At 49.0% G+C, this 18,317-nt stretch overlaps 1 protein-coding gene across 6 annotated transcripts in view; it reads left to right on the top strand.

Annotated features, from left to right (window-relative positions):
- The window catches only part of SUZ12 (SUZ12 polycomb repressive complex 2 subunit), a 57,725-nt gene extending 48,026 nt beyond the window's left edge, over window positions 1-9,699 (top strand). For all 6 annotated transcript variants that reach the window (XM_078872967.1, XM_078872968.1, XM_078872969.1 and 3 more), the window contains one exon: window positions 4,450-9,699. In XM_078872967.1, the coding sequence (XP_078729093.1) occupies window positions 4,450-4,626 (177 nt within the window). In that variant the 3' untranslated portion in view covers window positions 4,627-9,699. The remainder of the gene's footprint in view (window positions 1-4,449) is intronic.
- The last annotated feature ends 8,618 nt before the right edge of the window (window positions 9,700-18,317 follow it).

The following is an 18,317-nucleotide window of genomic DNA, read 5'->3' as shown; positions in this document are numbered from 1 at the left end:
TACACAATTAATCCGATATACACCTTCTGTTGATAATTTAGGTAATTCGTCTTTAGTGCACGTTACTAATTGTTGAATTTTGTGTACTGTACCAAATCTTACTGTAATGTTTTGCTTTTGCAAAACACGGGCTAATTTGTCAGTTACTCCTGAGATAAATGGTATTTTTATTGTTTTAATAATCTGATCGCTTTCAGCAGTGTTGCTTTGCGATCGTGATTTGGCATTTAGTGCTCTGTTAATTTGAGCATTATTGTAGCCATTCTGTCTTAGTGCTTCTTTAACATGTTTAATCTCTCTCACTAGACTTTCATCATCTGACACTGTTTTAGCCCGATGTATGAGCGTCTTGATTAGAGAGGATTTCTGAGCTGGGTGATGATGCGATTTCGCATTCAGATAGGCATCAGTGTGCGTTTGCTTTCTGTAAACGCTGTGCGTTATTTTACCATTTAGGCCATGCCCAAGTAAAATATCCAGGAACGGGAGTGTGTTATTCACCTCCATTTCCATGGTGAACTGAATGGCCGGGTTTTGTGCATTGAGATGATTTAGAAAATCGTTAAGTGTATCTTTACCATGTGGCCAGACAACCAAAGTGTCATCCACATATCTAAACCAAAAGGATGGTTTTAATGTGCTCGAGGCAAGTGCTCTGGTTTCAAAGTTTTCCATGTACAAATTTGCTATAGCAGGAGATAAAGGAGAGCCCATTGCTGCTCCCTCCCTTTGTTTAAAGAATTCACCTCTCCATAAGAAGTAAGTGTTATTTAAACAATGGTCAGCGAGTTTCGGAATATCTTTTGGTAAATCTGTATTCTTTACCAGTGTATCAAGTAATTTAAGCGACTCGCTCACTGGAACCTTAGTGAATAGCGAAATCACATCAAAACTCACCAAAATATCATTAGGGTTAAGCTTAATATCTTTGATCATATTCACAAGATGTTCTGAATTTCTTATGAATGATGATGTCCTACCGATGTAGGGCTGTATTTGTTTAGTTACATATTTTGCTAATTTATATGTGGCAGAGCCAATTGTACTGACTATGGGTCGTAAAGGGATGCCGATTTTATGGATCTTTGGTAGCCCATACAGTCTAGGTGGTTTTGAAGCCCTTGGCTTAATTAGGAATTGCTCATTTTTTGGGATTAATGAATTTGCAATGATTGCAGTAGTCTTACGTTCCAGAGTATTAGTTGGATCTCGTTTAATTTTAATGTAGGTACTTTCCTCTAATAAATCTTTAATTTTATTATCATAATCGGCTCGTGACATCACTACAGTAGTGCGGCCCTTATCCGCTGCTAGGATTTGAATATCTATAAACTATTTTGATTTTACCAGGTAAGGCCCCCACTGAGCTATATAGCTCGTTTTCAGAAGCGACCTGGCCACAAATGATAGCTCAATGAAGTGGCTTATCGTGTGGACATTAAAAGCAGCAGCCAAATACTCAAAACGCGTGGTGATGTTGATTCTAAATGGGGAGGGAAAAACCAGAGGACCCGGAGAAAAATCCACGCGACTACGGGGAGAGAGACATGCAAACTCCAAATATACAACAGGCATCGTCAGGGTCGGGATTGAACCCAGGAACTCCTGTATCCCAGGCGAGGTCGTTCATATCTCGCCACCATGGCACCCCAAAATGATAGTTCATTTTTCTTCGGTAACGCAACCCCCCCCTTGTAAGATGTATGTCTATGGAAAAATAGGCTTTATAAGTGCGATTCAACTTATGCGCTGTTTTTGAGGAACACATGTCGCACAATATGTGAGGGACGCCTGTGTATGATATGATCGTATGAATCCCGCGCAAATGCGTGGGATCCACGGCTGGGGTGGGGGGTGGGGTGGGGGTGGGTTGGTGACATCACCCGCACGCATGCGGTTATGTTACAGCCAGTCAGGAATGTAGGCAGGAGCCAGCTAGCCAACAATTTTATTTTTATAATATAGTATGATGTGTTTGACTGGGTGCGATGTTCAACGCATAAACAGATACTGTAAAGGTTATACATTGAACATGTTTGTATACATCGTATCAGTCTGCGTTTGCTATGCACTAGTAACTTGACACCATGGAAACCACCCTTGCAAACGAGATGTTTCCATCTCAAGGGATCTCCAGGTGAGGTACATCACTTGACGACAACCAGGAGTTTGCGGCGCAGCGAGGGCTCGCCAAGCCTTCGCCGACGCACCGTGGGGCCCACCGGTGCTGTGCGTACATAGCCACAAAGCGGCGGTATAGGGAGAGAGGTCTGCAGGAAGGAATGTCCCCGAGTGCTTCCCAGGCAGGGATCGAGGGCGCTCGGGATGGTGCGGTTCGCCCCGTGCGGTCGCAGCCGGGGCTCGCTCCGAATTGCGTTTACAAACACGATGGGGGGGGGGGGGGGTCGGTCTTCCTTTTGTGCCCCGGGTGAATGCGGAGACGCGCTCAAGGCCTGAGGCCCTGATGTGCACAGCAGCCGCACGAGGGGAGGTGTGGCCGGCTCCTGCTCTCACCAGGCCACCCTTTTATTTATCGCAACCACTGCAACAGCTGCTTCCGTCAGGCCGAGTTAACCTCGGATTGGTGCACTCGGCACCAAATCACCTCCCCCATAGTTACACGAGAAGCAGGGAAAATGAATTGGTAACTGGGTAATCTGGGTGCCAAATCTTGCACTCATTGCTTCGTTAAGGAGCCGCTTATTGCTACATCAGGGAAATGTTGTTCGTCTGTCCCAAGGACACTTTACACGCATTTACAAAAATTTCTAAATGCATTAAAGTTGCCACAAAACTTACCACACCCCCGCCTGTTATGTTCTGGGCTAGAGGAACAATGTTTTGCGCTAGAGTAACACTGAAAACATTAATTCGATTAAATATAATAACGGTTTGCTGTGTCACAGATCGGTTGGCGCGGTCGAATCCTGCAGCTAAATGTGAGGCTCTGTTAATGACCTGGCCTGCCAGCTGGTGAGCCTTCTCTAGTTGCCTCTGGTGCAGCTTGTCTTACCTCATTAGTGCATTGCGGCTTGGAGTTTCAAATTGCACCTGATATGAGAATTAAACAGCACTGGGTAAAGGGGCGGCCTTAAGACAAACGCCAGCGGTCGTTCTCTGCCCTCAGGACTCTGCTCTTGAAGATAAAGTTAATAATTGAGTGCATTTGGTATTGGTGCCTTTCGTACAACAGAAGGCTATCACGAAGGTGCTGTGTTTCACACGTGAGTATAGTCTGCCTGGGAGGGGATGATGATGCTGCTGTGCGTGATTTTTATCGAGTCGAGTAATTTTTCACATTTGACGAATTTAGATCGCGACGCTGGCACACGTGCCCTACTGTTTATCTAATGACATCACGGGGTCGTTAACGTCCACTGCCGAGTGGAAAACCGTAGCATTCACGGCTAACATTCGTTTGGCAAGAGAGAGAGTAATCGGCGAGTCATGCGGCAGCGCCCTCGCTGGCCTTGTGTGGTTCCCGTAGACCTCCGCTGAACGTAGCGGACAGTCGTCGACAATGCGCGTGACCTTGCTTGTACGGTGCCATGGCTGCTGTGTTGTGGGTTGTCACGAAGACCCCAACAGGGTAGGTTGGTCTGCACAGAGACCTTGCCCTGTGTCCGGAAGCTTGTTCAGCAGGGCCCACTGATGGCGTGGCAGGTTAAAGCTAGGTGGGTGGACTGTGGGATCCGCGATGAGGAACCGGTTTGGCGCTAACGTTGCCCTGTTGACGTGTTTGTAGACTTTTGTATGTACGTTTTCTTTCGCACCATATGTAGCAAACCGTGCTAATCAGAGGTGCTGCACCTGTTGATATTCTCACCAAGAGGGCCCTGGCAGAGGCTGCCACCACTGCCACACGACGCGTGTATCCATTTTAAAGCGTCAAGTTCGGACGCGTATCAGCTTGCCGACGTCCGGTTTTCGGCGCTGCTGGGTTTCGTGCATCTCTCGTCAATCATGCTGCTGCTACCTGCATTGGCAGTGGTGCACAAGCGCAAATAAGCCAAAAAAATATATCAATACATTTGTCAGCACTGTGTGGCCTTCAAAAGGAAAAGTATATAATCGGTGATGTTTCTGGCGACGGTCGTTCTACATTGCACATTAAGCGAGGCCATCGATATCCAGTCACACGCTTCGGGGAGATGTGTGGTGAATTTCTGAAAGATTTTGTCGATCGTGTCCGCGCACACAAACGTTCATCTGAAGCTGGAAGCGCCGGTGCAGGGCAGCGCCGGCCTGTTGCGAGCGCTTAACTGGGCGACGGTCCCAGGGGCCCTATCGCTGCTGCTCGGGTCCCAGTCTTCACTGCTGCTTGACGATGCTTTAAACATAATCGCTCGGGTTCTGAAATTCACAAAGGGCTTTTCCCCCCTCCTTCCCTACCCCCACCTCCACCCCACCACCTCCCGACAATGAACCACTCTTCCCCCTGCCACCAAGGGCTCGTCGGTTGCCGGGGAGACGGTATCCACGGAAACGGAGAAGAGCAGCCCCTCTCCGGCGCCGCCGCCTCCGTCGCCGTCGGAGGGCAGCGGCTGCCCCTCGCCCGACGCCGACCCCTGCACCGCCGCGTCGCCCGAAGGCAGCGGAGACTCGGTGGGGCCGGAACGCAGCTAGCGCCGCCGACGCACACGGCAACGACAATGTCGCCGGTGACGGGGCCGTGTTGAGGGTGGGGGCTGGGGGGGGGCGGCAACCGCAGGCACTGGACCACCGAGACACGGGGGAGGGGGGGTGTGCGACGACGGACGCGAAGCCGACACCCCGGCCGTGACCCCTGAGAGGAGAGTGGTCAAAACCGGATTGTATCGGTCCTCGTGGATTTCTGGGATGTGGTGGGGGGGAGATGGGGGACGGATGTTCCTTTTTTATCGTTGTGTTTTAATGCGAGTTATTGTTTTTGTTGTCACCTTTCAATAGAGAGTAAAATATAGGAGGAAAACAGGAGAGGTGTAAAACTGCCCCACGTTTTCCCTTGGGTCTGCTTGAGACGAGCGTTGTTCACTCAAGGAGGTGGCGGGCTAAGGCAAATTCAGGGCAACTGTTGCCCGCAATAGTTGACGCGTAATTTTATGTTCCAAACAATTCAGTGGCCCAGATCTGGACAAATCGGATCAGTGTTTCCGCCTGTGGGTGAGACCGGGATGGCAGGTGGAGTTCACATGACTACCCAAGGTTGTGTGCTCTGTAGACCAACTATTTTTCATTGAACGTGCTATTAAACAAACTCTTGTTTTCATTGACTGTTCATTGACTATATAATTTTTTGCCGTATTAAGTTAAGGCAGTTGCGCAAAGTAAATATATTGCTCCTGATAACTCTTGGCAACAGTTGCCCTAAAGCTGTCCTAGTGTGTCATGGCCTTAATGTTTATGAGTTGAAGGTGGGAGGGGGGGTGGTCACGATGACACGGGCGGGTTTGCGATGGTGCTCTCTTTATCTCTCTCAGTGCTGTGTTCTCGGAGGAAATTAAATGGCGAGTGCAGAATGAGCGATGCTAATCGGCGTCGCTTCTCGTCCGATGACACGGTGTGATCTCCCTGATTGGCCACATTGAGACGTCGTGCTCCCAAGAGGTCCACGAGCGTGACAACTGGGAGGGGGTCGCCCTCCGTAATGCCTCACCGCTCCACCCTAACTTTGTTTTTGCCAATCAAGGGACGTTTTACATCCTTTCAAAATTGTGTCACGGTGAAATTAATTGGCTAAGGCTACCGTGAGCGCAGACTTCGAATTCCGTGCTGCAGCCTTCGAATTCCGTGCTGCAGCCTTCGAATTCCGTGCTGCAGCTTTGTCGCCGCGGCAACGTGTCCCGGGGGGGGGGGTCTGAGGCTCGCACCGCCCGATGCCGTTGTACCTGGAGACCAACGCTGTGTGGCATTCCCAAGTGGAAGTGCCTTGGTCATGTCGCACTGCTTAAACACAAATTCAAAGGTAGAGTGGTGAAGTTGTGTGGGGTATTGCATCTTAATTCTCCCACGTGGCCACAAATCGATTTAGCCCTGGGGGGGGTCGCTCCGTGTCGATGACCGTTACAGCGCCTCGTCTGCCTGTCGGACGCTTAAGAGGCGGGGGGGGCGCCCTCGACTTCAATGAAATCAGTTTTTTTTTAAGTGCGAGTCACATGCTGCTGTTGAAAAACAAAAACAAAGCCTCTCCAATAATTTATTCACGCTCACGTGTGCTCCACACTGGCTTGTTACTTGAAAACCTGAAATTCCCGCGTGTCATGGTGGGGTTGGGAGGCTGCGCGCTCGTCGCCCCAACTCTTGGGCGCAGCTCCCACCGGCCGTGCTTTCGCCATAGCCGACGATTGGTGCTGTGTGTCCCGGAAAAACCGCTCCACTGAAGCTGCTCGCCTTCGGCTGAGCAGACGTATGAAGGCCCGATGTGTTGTTCGGTGTCCCTCCACGGCTGCTTTCGAAGAAGTGTAAAAAACAGATAACCGATCGGTGCTGCATCGTTATTTGCCTGCGCTGTGCGCATTTCCGCACGTAGTATCCGCGAGCCTGGAGACGGCATTTTCCGTCTCCGGGCTTTCAGTGGAAATCGGCTGATGTTGAAATCTGCGCGTGGAGACGCGGGCACTGTCGGGGGTTGCGAGTCAACGGATCGAGCGTTCTTCCCGCACGACAGCACGCTCGGGCCTGCAGCTCCATTCCTTTGCAGCGGATTGCCTATATAAAGTACCTTAGCAGGAGATAAAAGTACTTTATAAAACACGTATTGCTTTTGGTTTAACAAATTTTATTTTTAGCTTCGCCGTGGAACTGCCGGCGTAATTTTATTTGCAGTGTGTAAAACCACCACCTCGATCTAGATAGCCATAGTCAAAAGTGGTGGGTGAACTGAAGCACCGGTTTATGAATCGATCGGTACCAAAGTACTCTTAAGATAGGTGTGCGTGGGTGCAAGATAATCCTCGGACAAGTGCACACTCTGGGAGGGTAGGGCAGATGGGGGGGGGGGGAATGCATTTTAGCAGCATTTTAAGAAGCAGCTCGTCAACGACGCCCACGCGAGAACCTCACCCCGCGGGGTCTTTACGGTGGGAGCTTTGTCCATGCCAACTTGAACTGTGCTACAAAACGTTGGATGACGTACGGGGGGCTCCGACACCCCGCGTGGAGGATCTGGTGTGGCGTTGAGCTCCGGGATGCGAGCAAAACTCTTTTACATTTAGGTGTGGTTGTTTCTGGGACTTAAAAAAAAAACTAAAGTATAAATTGATGATGCAAGTGGACCACACTGTGGAGGAGTGTTGGCAGCACATTTCGTAATGTACTTGCGGTGGGATGATTTCACTGTGGTGCTATTCGTGATCTACAGTACGTTCCGTGTTAGTCGTCGTCGTCGTCGTGTGCGCGGTTGCATGTGCGTGCGCGCGCCCCCGTGCGTCACCTCGGCCGCTCCGCCGTGTGGCGCCTTCTCGCCCGCCTCCGCCGGCGTGCGTGTGCCCGCCCGAGTCGTCCGTTGAACCGGGACCGTCGATAATGCCCTCTTGCCCAGAAGCCAAATTGAGATTTGCTGCCATCGCCATAACACTAACCGATCAGTATAACGATTCTGAACGATTGCTGCACGTGTCGCAGTCGTTATCGATGTCTCGTTCGGCAAATTTGGGATTCTGCGGCCTGCGCATGACGGAGGGCCGCTCGGTCCCCCCGCTGGGCCGTGGCGCCACGCTATCGCATGAGAGCGGACGTGGGCGACGAGGCCGAGGTGAGCGTGTTGGGCCGCCCGCTCGCCCGTCCCTGCGCTGCGGCTGTCACAATAACGAATCATAGGCAGCCTTCAATAACGTAATGACGCGCGTGTGTTTTGTTATCGAGTGGTGGTGATGGGCGGTGGGGGGTGGTGGGGTTTGTGGGGAGGGGTGGGGGTGGGCTTCGTGTGGGGGGTGCAGGTGACAGGTGTGGATAGGTTTTTTTAATTGTGTAAAGACAAAACAAATCTGTTGAGGTTGTGATTTGTGTTTTGCCACTGTACCGTTTGTGTGACGGGCGGCGGCTCCGTTTGGGTGCTCTCTGCCGAGTGAGGACGTCGAGGGGCACGAGCCTCTCTCGTGCCTCGGCCGGCTCGCTGACGGAGTCGGCGAGGGTCGCGTTTGCCCGCGGGTGTCCTTCGTGCGGCGCCGCAGCACGACTGGTGATCTCTCCCGCTCGGAGGTGGCTTCCCTTGGCTGGAATAAATTTCACTGCATGTAAAATAGGTTTGCAGTGCTGTACAGTGTGTACTTTAGAGCTTTATACTCGTGAATTACGGTCATCACTTTTTTCACAAACTTTTGGATTACGGTAAAGACTGCCCTGTATCTTGTATGGTTTGGCTATTTTTTTTGTTTCCTCTGGTGCAAGTTTGCTCAGTCTTTAATTTTCTTTAATTCATTCAAGGTCGATGTATGTGAACACATTTTTACTTGAATGTCGAGAGACTTTGAGGAACATTTCACACCTGCGAGCATAGCTCCATTCTGTTGGGAAGGCGCACCCATTTCTGGTTTTGCGGCTCACCGGCAAACGCTGCAGGTTACGGATAAATGGAGTCGGTGCACGGCAGCTCGCGGGGGCGACGCTCGTGCGAGTGTTGCGCTGGAAACAAACGCGGAGCGGCCTGCGAAGGCTGGGCAGGCTTCCTCTCACCCAGGGAACGGGAGCTGAGCCGCAGAGTTTTGATGCATATTAGGACATCGAATGAGCAGGTGAATATGCAATATTAGAAATATTGTAAATGCTTGAAGATAAATCCACAGGAAGAGTAATACCAACACTACTCAGAGATTTCTTGAAATAGAATTTATATATTTTCAAAAAGAAAGTCTGCTCTAGACATACTTTTTTTGCATTGGAAACAAAACATGCACACTTTGTTTTAGCAATCGGTGGCCAAAATTTCACGTTAATTTTTTTATTTCCTTCGTATGCCGTGGCACAATTGGCTCCTCCAATCGGTTGAGATGCAAGCGTTCGTTTGGTTTCACCGCGCGCACGCACGCAGCGTAATGCATTTCTTTCCTCCAAACGCGGCCATCTATTTGGTGGGAGGGTTTTGTACGCGCGTGTATTTTTAAGTTGGGGTGGGGTGGACTTCTATTTAAGGCGTTAGTGACGACTGGTGACCTTTGTTCAGTCGAAAGAAGCTTTGGACATGTTTCAACATTGAGACAACTTGGCCGGCTTTCGACTTTGATAACAACAACAAATTCTCCCCAGAGGTCTTTTCACTCTTTTGTAGTCTCTTGCTTACAACTTATGAGTTATGAATTAAATGTATTCCTTCTTGTAATAAAGTTGTTTCCCAGTTTACCCAATGTAAAACCTTTTATGTAAGTTAAATTCATTTATTAATAAGAAAAATATAAAAAAACTTACAAAAAAATTACTAACAAATTGTAAAAAAAAAAAGTCTCCCATGTAAAAAGTCTCTTTGTTTGTCACGTTTGTATTTGTATAGCCCTTATTTTTAATCAATGTTTAAAATTGTTCCAAAGTCAGCTGCAACTTTTGTTTAAACAGCTCAGAAAAAACTTTCAAAGCAGCCTTTTGCTGTTTCCAGAGGTGATTTACTGTATTCTATTTAAATGTGACGAACTGTTTTGGTACAGTTTCATATCTGCTGTCTGCAAATTGTCTTCAGTTTTTTTTGTGTAAAAAAAAATCAACAGTAATAAATTTGAGTGCTTTTTTGTACACACAGATTCCGCTTTTCATTTCAGTCACGGGATGAAACGTTTATAAGAGGTTTTTTGGGTTAGCTCGCTTAAATATAAATGTGTCGTTAAACCTGCCACCACCCGACATAGCCAACTAGAAAGGTTTGTCACGTACCGAACCTGACGAGTTCAGCAGCACACCGGTCTGTTGAAGAGCTAATCCACAACATCTACAATCACAGCGGTGTTCTGTACTAGTAACGAATTGGCATGTTCTGTTTACGTGACAAACCTTACTAATTGGCTATGTCGGGTGGTGGGTTTTTATGACATTTAAATATTTACGCGATCTAATCTAAAAACCTTTCGTGGATGATATTGGTTGCGGAGGCCTACTACGTGTTAGACTGATGAAACAGTTGTTTACACTGCCCCATGCTTTCGTTCCAAGTTTTCTGCTGTGACATTTGTGTTGGTGGTAAATTCGCAGCACGAGGATTTTGCCGTTTGTGCTATGAGGAATAGGGGGAGGGGGGGCTGTTATAAGCGGAATTAATGAAAAGTGGTTGGGTTCAGAAACCGTGGGTCGGCCTGGAGCAATCTCACACCTACCACAGGTTGTTCGTTCCGCCCTCGCCGACACGCTCCGACCTCATCACCTACGAACACCATCCTGTGCCGGGCACCCAGAAAACTGCTGCTGCATCGAATTAATGTTTGATATTTGCAGCTGGGTGAGGCTTAACCAGGCCTCCTAAAACTGTAGATTCGCTATAAATAGCGCCACATATCTACAAACTAAGCCTGGCGGTGTCTACAAACTAGTGAGTTGCGCGGAGTGCGCAGTTGCGTAATCCGCGGCAAGACGTACCGCATCGTTATACCGAGCATTGCAGCTGCAGCAACATGGGAGGGAAGAAAGTGGCGACGCCGTTCCAATCCTCACACACCCTTCAGTATGGGATGGAGCTCATCACGACGGAGGCCAATGGCGCGCAGTCCTGTCGTTGCTTGTTCTGTGTTCACCAAGGCCGTGATGTGGTCGAGGTGACGGGCGACTCGGGCCGCAAGCGCAAGAACCGCACCGACATCAAGTACTTCACGAATCCGTTCCTGCCGCATCAGTACCGCCACCATCTTGAAGGGCAGCACAAGGAATCGTGGATGCTCTACCAGACGCTGTCGCCCGATGAGAAGAACTACTTCAACGGCATGGCCAAGCGCACCAACATGCTCCACAACTACATGGACCTGTCGACCGCGTCGATCGACATCGTGATCCAGAACAGCATCATTGAGACAATTATCGGGGACTTGTTCTTTCGCGATGACGACGAGGACAGCGGCGACGACGACAACGACGACGAGGACGCGGCCGCAGCCATCGCCAAGAAGGCCGCCAAGAAGGCCAAGGAGAAGGTCAACGCGATGAAGCTGTTCGTCAAGAAAGTGAACATCGAGACGGGGACGTATACGTACACGGCAACAATCAAGAATGAGATGCGCTTCGAGCTCGCCATGGACCACGTCGGTGTCGGCATGTCGTTCCGTCAAACGGCTGCTGCCATCGATCATGCCAGGATCCGCACCAACACGCCGAAGCTGCAGGGCATGAACGACCTCATCGTCGCACAGTCAGTCCGTGTTCTGGTGGCCGTCGGGCTGCAGATGATCGCCAGGATAATCGACAATCCATCGGTGTGGGCCTTCTCTCTGGCTGGCGACGGCAGTACTCACCGCGGCCAGTCGTTCTTCGACCTGCGCACCCGCGTTTGTTACCGCGGCTTCCTCGTCAATCTGCACCTGGTCGCGATCCCTATGTTCGAGCGTCACACTGCTCAGAACATCTTCCGCATGCTCGTCAAGTTCCTCGACGCGCTGTACCCCAACTGGCGCGCCAAGCTGATCGGCTTTTCATCGGACGGCGAGAATACGATGACTGGGCGTCATGGGGGGCTGGTGACGCTCATTGTGAAGGAGGCCGAGAACGACGTCATTCGAATCTGGTGTCCGCCTCATCAGATCGATATTGTGGTCAAGAAATCCGCCGAGTGCGTCTTCGATGGCAGCTGGGTGAAGATCGTGTACGACTTTTCGGTGTACCTCCGCGCCCAAAACAACCTGATCATCAAGATGAAGGTCAAGTGCCCCAGGAAGGCTAACCGATGGGCCAATCTCGGGAACGTGCTCAAGTTCTACAAGCAGTACCGCCGAGCATTGATCGAGTACACTACTGAGAACAACCCCGCGAAGCTGCCCACCGCCGATTGGTGGGTTCTTACCTACGCGCTCGCGCCCGCCATCGACGCCATCAACGTCACTATCGTCCAGCTCCAGAGCCAGTCGCTGCTCATCGCGCAGCAGGAGGAGCATATTCAGTCGCTTATCGGGTCGCTCACCGTTTTGTTCAGTGTTGAGATTGTTGATGGCGTCAACAATCATGATGAGGCGTACGTGTCGTATCATGATCAGTCGATGCGCATCGCGTCTGCCGCGATCATTGCCCACATTGAGGACCAGGGATCGTTTGCGCAGGAGAGCTACGAGGGTCTCAATGAGGTCGACAAGACAAGGATCGTCAAGGAGATCTCGATATATGCGATTACGCTGATCGCGGGTCTCAACGACGTCAAAGCAGAGCGTAACGACGCCAATCGAGCTCTCGACCAGGATGCGGCGCCCGTGATGCCCGCTCAGCTCGTGAAGATGCATCCTGGTGTGTTCGTGAAGGACGTGCTGGCAGTGCGTCGCGTGCATGTTACGAAATTCTGGTCAGCTGTGAAGGTCGACATGGTCGAGGAGGAGCATCGCCAACTGGTCAAGCTCTACAAGGAGGACACGATCATTCACGACGCCATCAACAAGCACACCAACACGACGACATTCAACGACGCGTGGGATGTGCTGCCGAGTGGTTTCGACAACCTCCGCATTTTCAGCGGCGGGTTGGCATCGGTGCTCGCCAACACGACGGCGGTCGAGTCGGACTTCTCGATACTCAAGTGGGAACTCGATGAGTTCCGCAGTTCTATGATGCATCTGTCCCTTGAGGGCATCTTCCAGACAAAGCAGCGTCGCCTCCTGGTGTCGTTGCTTCGTTAGCGAGCGTAAATCAATGAAACAATGGGGCTCTATAGATGATCTACATTTATTCTACAAACTAATCCTGGCGGTGTCTACAAACTAAGCTAGTCTGTATAGTTTGTAGATATGCACAGTTTTAGGAGGCCTGGGCTTAACTCCCCCCTCGCTGTGGGAAAGAGGGAGGCGGGGAGAAGCCCCGGTCGTCCACACCACAAAACCCATCCACCATCGCAACTGTGTTGTAATTTTCTGGGCTAGATTGAAAACTCATTTCTTTTAGAACTGCTTTGTATTTAGTTCTTCCCTCCCCGCGGCACCTCCGATTAGCACAGTTGGCAACATACGGTGCAAAAGAAGTTCAACATACAGTACATTCATACACCATGACCCGGGTTGCGTAGAAGCGCTGCAAGGGGCTCCTGATGTTGTGGCCGCTCCAAATGAGTGGCCGGGGGCCTGTGTGCTGGGCAACCACTACAGAAGAAGCTCTGGGGGAGCCAGGGCCACCGGCCCAAGCTGCGTGGCAGAGAGCCATAGATGCCTCAGGTTTGAGGTACCCAAGGCCTGATTATGGACCGCCTCAGGCCGCGTGCGGTGCGTGGCCCAAGACTTACAAAGGAAGTTGAATGCCAGGGCCCTCAGTGCAAGCTGACCACGAGACCCCTCGGTGCTTAAAGCGTGAGTTGACCACTAGGGCCCCCAGGCCCCTTGGTGCATACATCGAGCGTAACACATACAATGTATGCTTACAACGCGAGCCTCTCGGAGAGTACAGTGCTTCTGTACAACTGAGCCACTGGTTGGCACGCTACAATATGCTGTTACGTGATGCAATATTCACCAACAAGTCAGTTCATTCTGCATAACAGGACAGTTTGAATGTCATCATTATGGCAAGCCGTTCGTTATTTGACTCACAGTAACTAGCTATCCTTTATTCTAGCTAGCTGCCCACATGATTCAGCTTTTTTTTTCGATTTAAAGCTTTCGTGACTGCAGAGATTCATCTTCTTGGTTCTTTCGGTAAAGTCACGTAGAAGGGAAGTAATAAAATAATAAAAATAAAACATAATAAAAAATAATTCTCACGACGTTTCGGCTACAACGCAAGCAGCCGTCTTCAGGTGAAGAAAGAGACACTACCAAGCTAGGAGCTTATATATAAGCTGGGTTGGAGGTGGAAGAGCGCCTTAACAAAAAGAATGTGCATATGAAGAGGAATTTAGCATATTCATGGGAAATGCGTAGGAGGTGGGTGGGGGGGTTTCATAGTCATATTATGCCCATGCATTATGCACGATCAGCAGCACCAAGGGAGGGTGCAGGGAGTAGCATTAATAAAGGAAATGAATGTTAATAGTATGTAGTTGCAGTTACTAAACAACCACGTAGAAACTAAAGTATAAACTACATAAAAAACTAAAAAGTATAGTATAAACTGCATAGCAGTTTATACTACGTGGTTGTTTAGTAACTGCAGCTACATACTATTAACATTCCTTTCCTTTGTTAATGCTACTCCCTGCACCCTCCGTTGGTGCTGCTGATCCTGCATAATGCATGGGCATAATATGACTATGAAACCCCCCCACCCACCTCCTACGCATTTCCCATGAATATGCTAAATTCCTCTTCATATGCACATTATTTTTGTTAAGGCGCTCTTCCACCTCCAACCCAGCTTATATATAAGCTCCTAGCTTGGTAGTGTCTCTTTCTTCACCTGAAGACGGCTGCTTGCGTTGTAGCCGAAACGTCGTGAGAATTATTTTATTATGTTTTATTTTTATTATTTTATTACTTCCCTTCTACGTGACTTTACCGAAAGAACCAAGAAGATGATTCAGCTTGTTAACAGAAATTAGTTGGCTAGCTGCCATTTTTGCCAGCTAGCTGCCCTTGCAACCAAATAAGCTGCACTAAAAAGCCAGAACGAGGGCCCGACGTTGAGAGCTTAGCCGTTGACAAATAAATTATTAAAAATACACCGTGGGTTTGTGAAACATTAAAAATATTTTTTCATACACTAACGCATATGTAGTGACATCGCGGATGTCACTCTGTAATGCCGGCCCTAGAGGGGCTCGGTGAGTGCTGACTGGCAGTGCTGGATGGCACCACACTGCGTGCAGTGCCGACCCCTACAGGATAGGGTGTGAGAGTGCCAGCCATGGGAACGGGGTTACTAAGGGCCATGGCACTCTGGTTGACCCCGAAGGACACGTGACCGGTAAAGTCTACACAGGGCCCCCAGGTGGGGGCTAGGGGTGGTCATGTGTCAGGGTGGAGAACCTGCTAGAGGATTCTAGAAGGTGGTCGTGGCTAAGGGTGGAGCCAGCCACGCCACCGAGGATATAAGCCGGGTCCCCGAGAGGGACTGGCTGTTGTTGTTCATCCTGAAGAATCTACATTCTACGTCCTACAAGAGTCACCAACACATGGACCTGGACCTGGACCCAGGCCAGAGTCCGGTCCGTCGTAGCTAATTCCCGTGTAGCGTAGTTAGCCTGGTGGTCCACCACCATAAGTTAATGTGTTGGTTTAATAAATGTGTTGCCTCCAAGAAGTGCGTCTGCGACTCAGTTGAACTCACTACACATATATAAGAGACCCAATCCATACTTAAAGATTAAGGAAAACCCCATTCATTTTTTCCAAAGAGCATCTGTTTTTAGATCCACGCAAGTAGATAATCCTAACGTAGACATGCAAATTGTCGACAGCTCTTACAAGGTATTTTTCCCCTCCCCATTGATGGGGTGTGGCCTACGTGCATAGTCTCCACCAAGTCATTTCACTGATTTATCAGGAACCTTTGTTTCAAGCAACACAATTCTCTCTGTGCCAGGCAGGAAAAGCCACAGACGGATGCCTGTTTTCTTGCTTGGTACGCCACAGTAAATATATTCAGAGACTTTTTTCATCTTTTCTAAAAAAGGCTATTTCAACAATCCCTCCTAAGGGCTATTTTCTAACAGCCTTTTGAAAGGTTAGGGTTATTTTATTTTATGTGCTTTTCTATTTTTTCTTTTGTCTACTCAAAGCTGCCTTTAGGTACAAGTAGACTATACAATACTACCACTTGATTGTATTTTCCAACAACAGTATTTGGAGGGTGTTGTCATTATTAATATATATTAATTCAAAAATTATTAAATAAGTATTTAGATGTGCTATAAATATATTCATATAAATAGCATACTAGTTGACTTAAAGCTTTTGGTTCAAAAAAATGATTTAAAAAAAACTGACGTTTCGATCGCAACACAAGCGATCGTCATCAGGTGGGAAAAAAGAGGGGGAAACCACTAAAGGCAACGCTGTTTTTAAAGGTTTAAAATGGGCGTAGCCCAGGTGTCCTGGTATCAGAACGAAGTGGGCGGGGCACAATTGCCCTGCAGCCTGCGCAAAGAATAGCATACTAGTTCTGAAATATGGACCACAAACGTTGGAAAGCCAAAAAAGAAAAGGAGGCAAGAGAGGCAGTTTTGCTTCAAAGTGTCCCACTCATTGCAACTTCTTTCAAAAACCCTCTGATAGTAATAATGATGACAGCAGAATTTGCCAGCTGTGAGAAAGTTGAGTGTTTTAGTAATGTTGTCACTCCCCCAGAGCCATCCTTTGAAGGCGAACCCTCAACAGCTAATGGTATACAAGAACCATCATTCCACCTCAGGAGCAGTTGGGCAGTTCACAATAATAAAATCAGCAACCAAAGCGCTTCCAGTGACATTGTTAAGTCAGTGCTTATTGAAAGAGTCCCCTTCCAAAACCACAGTGAAAAATACCCAGCTTCAGTACGAGATCGAGCACTTGGTGGAAAGACTAGAAGTTTCAACATTGAACTTCTGAACTGTATATTGCCAAATGGGCAGGTTTCTAGACAGTGGCTACTGTAGTCACGTTGTGTGCACTGTTTTGCATGCAACTGTTCTCCAGCAAGCTCGGTGGCTTTAGGCAGGGGTTTAGTGTCTGGAAGCACTCTGAAAGAATAGGGGAACACGAAAAGAGTGCAGAACACAGATCACGCATGCTTGCCTTGCACCAGCAGACAAAGGGCAGTGCTATATATGCAGATCAATTTGACCCATTCGTAGCTGAACATATTAAAAAGTTTGGCGGAAAAGGAAGAGGTACAGTGTCCTATTTGTCATCGACATTGAGCTGATGGCTCAAAAAACTCGCCAAACAATAGCAGATGAGATTCGGGATGCCAAATATTTTTCAATAATTGTTGACTCCACCCCAGACCTGTCAGAGGTGGACCATTTGACGTTCATATTCCGGTTTGTTAACAGCAGCGGGAATGTGGTGGATCGATTCCTGGGCTTTGAGCCAATTGAGAGCCACACTGGTAAAGTTGAGCAGACTGTGTGACTTTGATGTCGAGGTCAGTCATATGACAATGCAAGCAACATGTCAGAAAAATACAATGGGCTACAGGCCCACCTGAAACAAAAAACCCTCTGATAGAGTATGTGCCATGCGCAGCACATTCACTTAACTTAGTTGGTGTTAACACCTTAGACGGCAGTAGCCCAGAGGCTGACGAGTTTTTTTACATGTTGCAGTCACTGTACACAGTTTGTTCTTCATCTACACACAGATGGGGGCAAGTCTTTCGGAAGACAGATGTCAGACTGACATTAAAATCGCTGTCCAGTACTCGGTGGAGTGCTCGGGCAGTCAACCAAGGTGATAATGAGAAAAGAGATACTCGAATTGAGGCCGCTGGACTGTGATAAATTGGACACCTTAGAGATGGTGTTCATGGCATCTTTCTGGGATGTCATACTTGACCGGTTCCACGCGACAAGCATGCACCTACACAAAAGTGACATTGACATCTCTGTAGCAGCGCAGCTTTTGTCTTCGTTGAGGGATTTTGTGGCTGGACAGCGAGACCAGTTTGAGGCTTTTGAAAGGGCAGCCTTAGATGTGACAGGTGTCTCTCAGTCATATAAGCACGATCTTCAGCGAAAGAGGAAACGCAAAACATTTGCAGATGAGAGCTCAGAGCCAGGTGACACTTGAGGGGAGGGAGAAGTTCAAAATAGGAACATTTTGTGGTCATTGATAAACTAGTGGCATGCCTTGAACATCGCTTGGACACTTACAAGCGTTTGACCAGTCTCTTTGGAGTTCCGTTTGTCAGATCAGGTGTCTAACAGTGATGTCATAGTGGAAAAGGTAAATGCACTCTCTTCTGCATCTCGCCACCGCACGGAGCCTACCCGAGGTCATACTCCGCTTGACGTTTCCCTGTCGCTTGCTCCCCACACAGTGCCAACTTGCGACCTCTTTTCGACCCTGGGCTCCATCCTGGAGACTTCACTTGGGCTTGGCATCGTCTCCACCGGACGCAGACCCTCCTTGGTGTCCCGTCTCCCAACTCGGCGATACCCCCGTTTGCATCGGGGACGCGTTCCTGAAATGTGCGACGACGAATATTGAATTGACGCAAATTAAAGCCATTTATCCACGAGAGCTAAACAAAGACAACGGAGGGGTAACGGTGAAGCTGCGTGTGAATGTGCACATCTTCATCCTGGACGTACCCACAACGTTACA

The sequence above is a fragment of the Lampetra fluviatilis genome, chromosome 35 (assembly GCF_964198595.1).
Source record: "Lampetra fluviatilis chromosome 35, kcLamFluv1.1, whole genome shotgun sequence".
NCBI classification, from domain to species: Eukaryota; Metazoa; Chordata; class Hyperoartia; order Petromyzontiformes; family Petromyzontidae; genus Lampetra; species Lampetra fluviatilis.
This window is presented reverse-complemented; position numbering and strand designations above follow the sequence as displayed.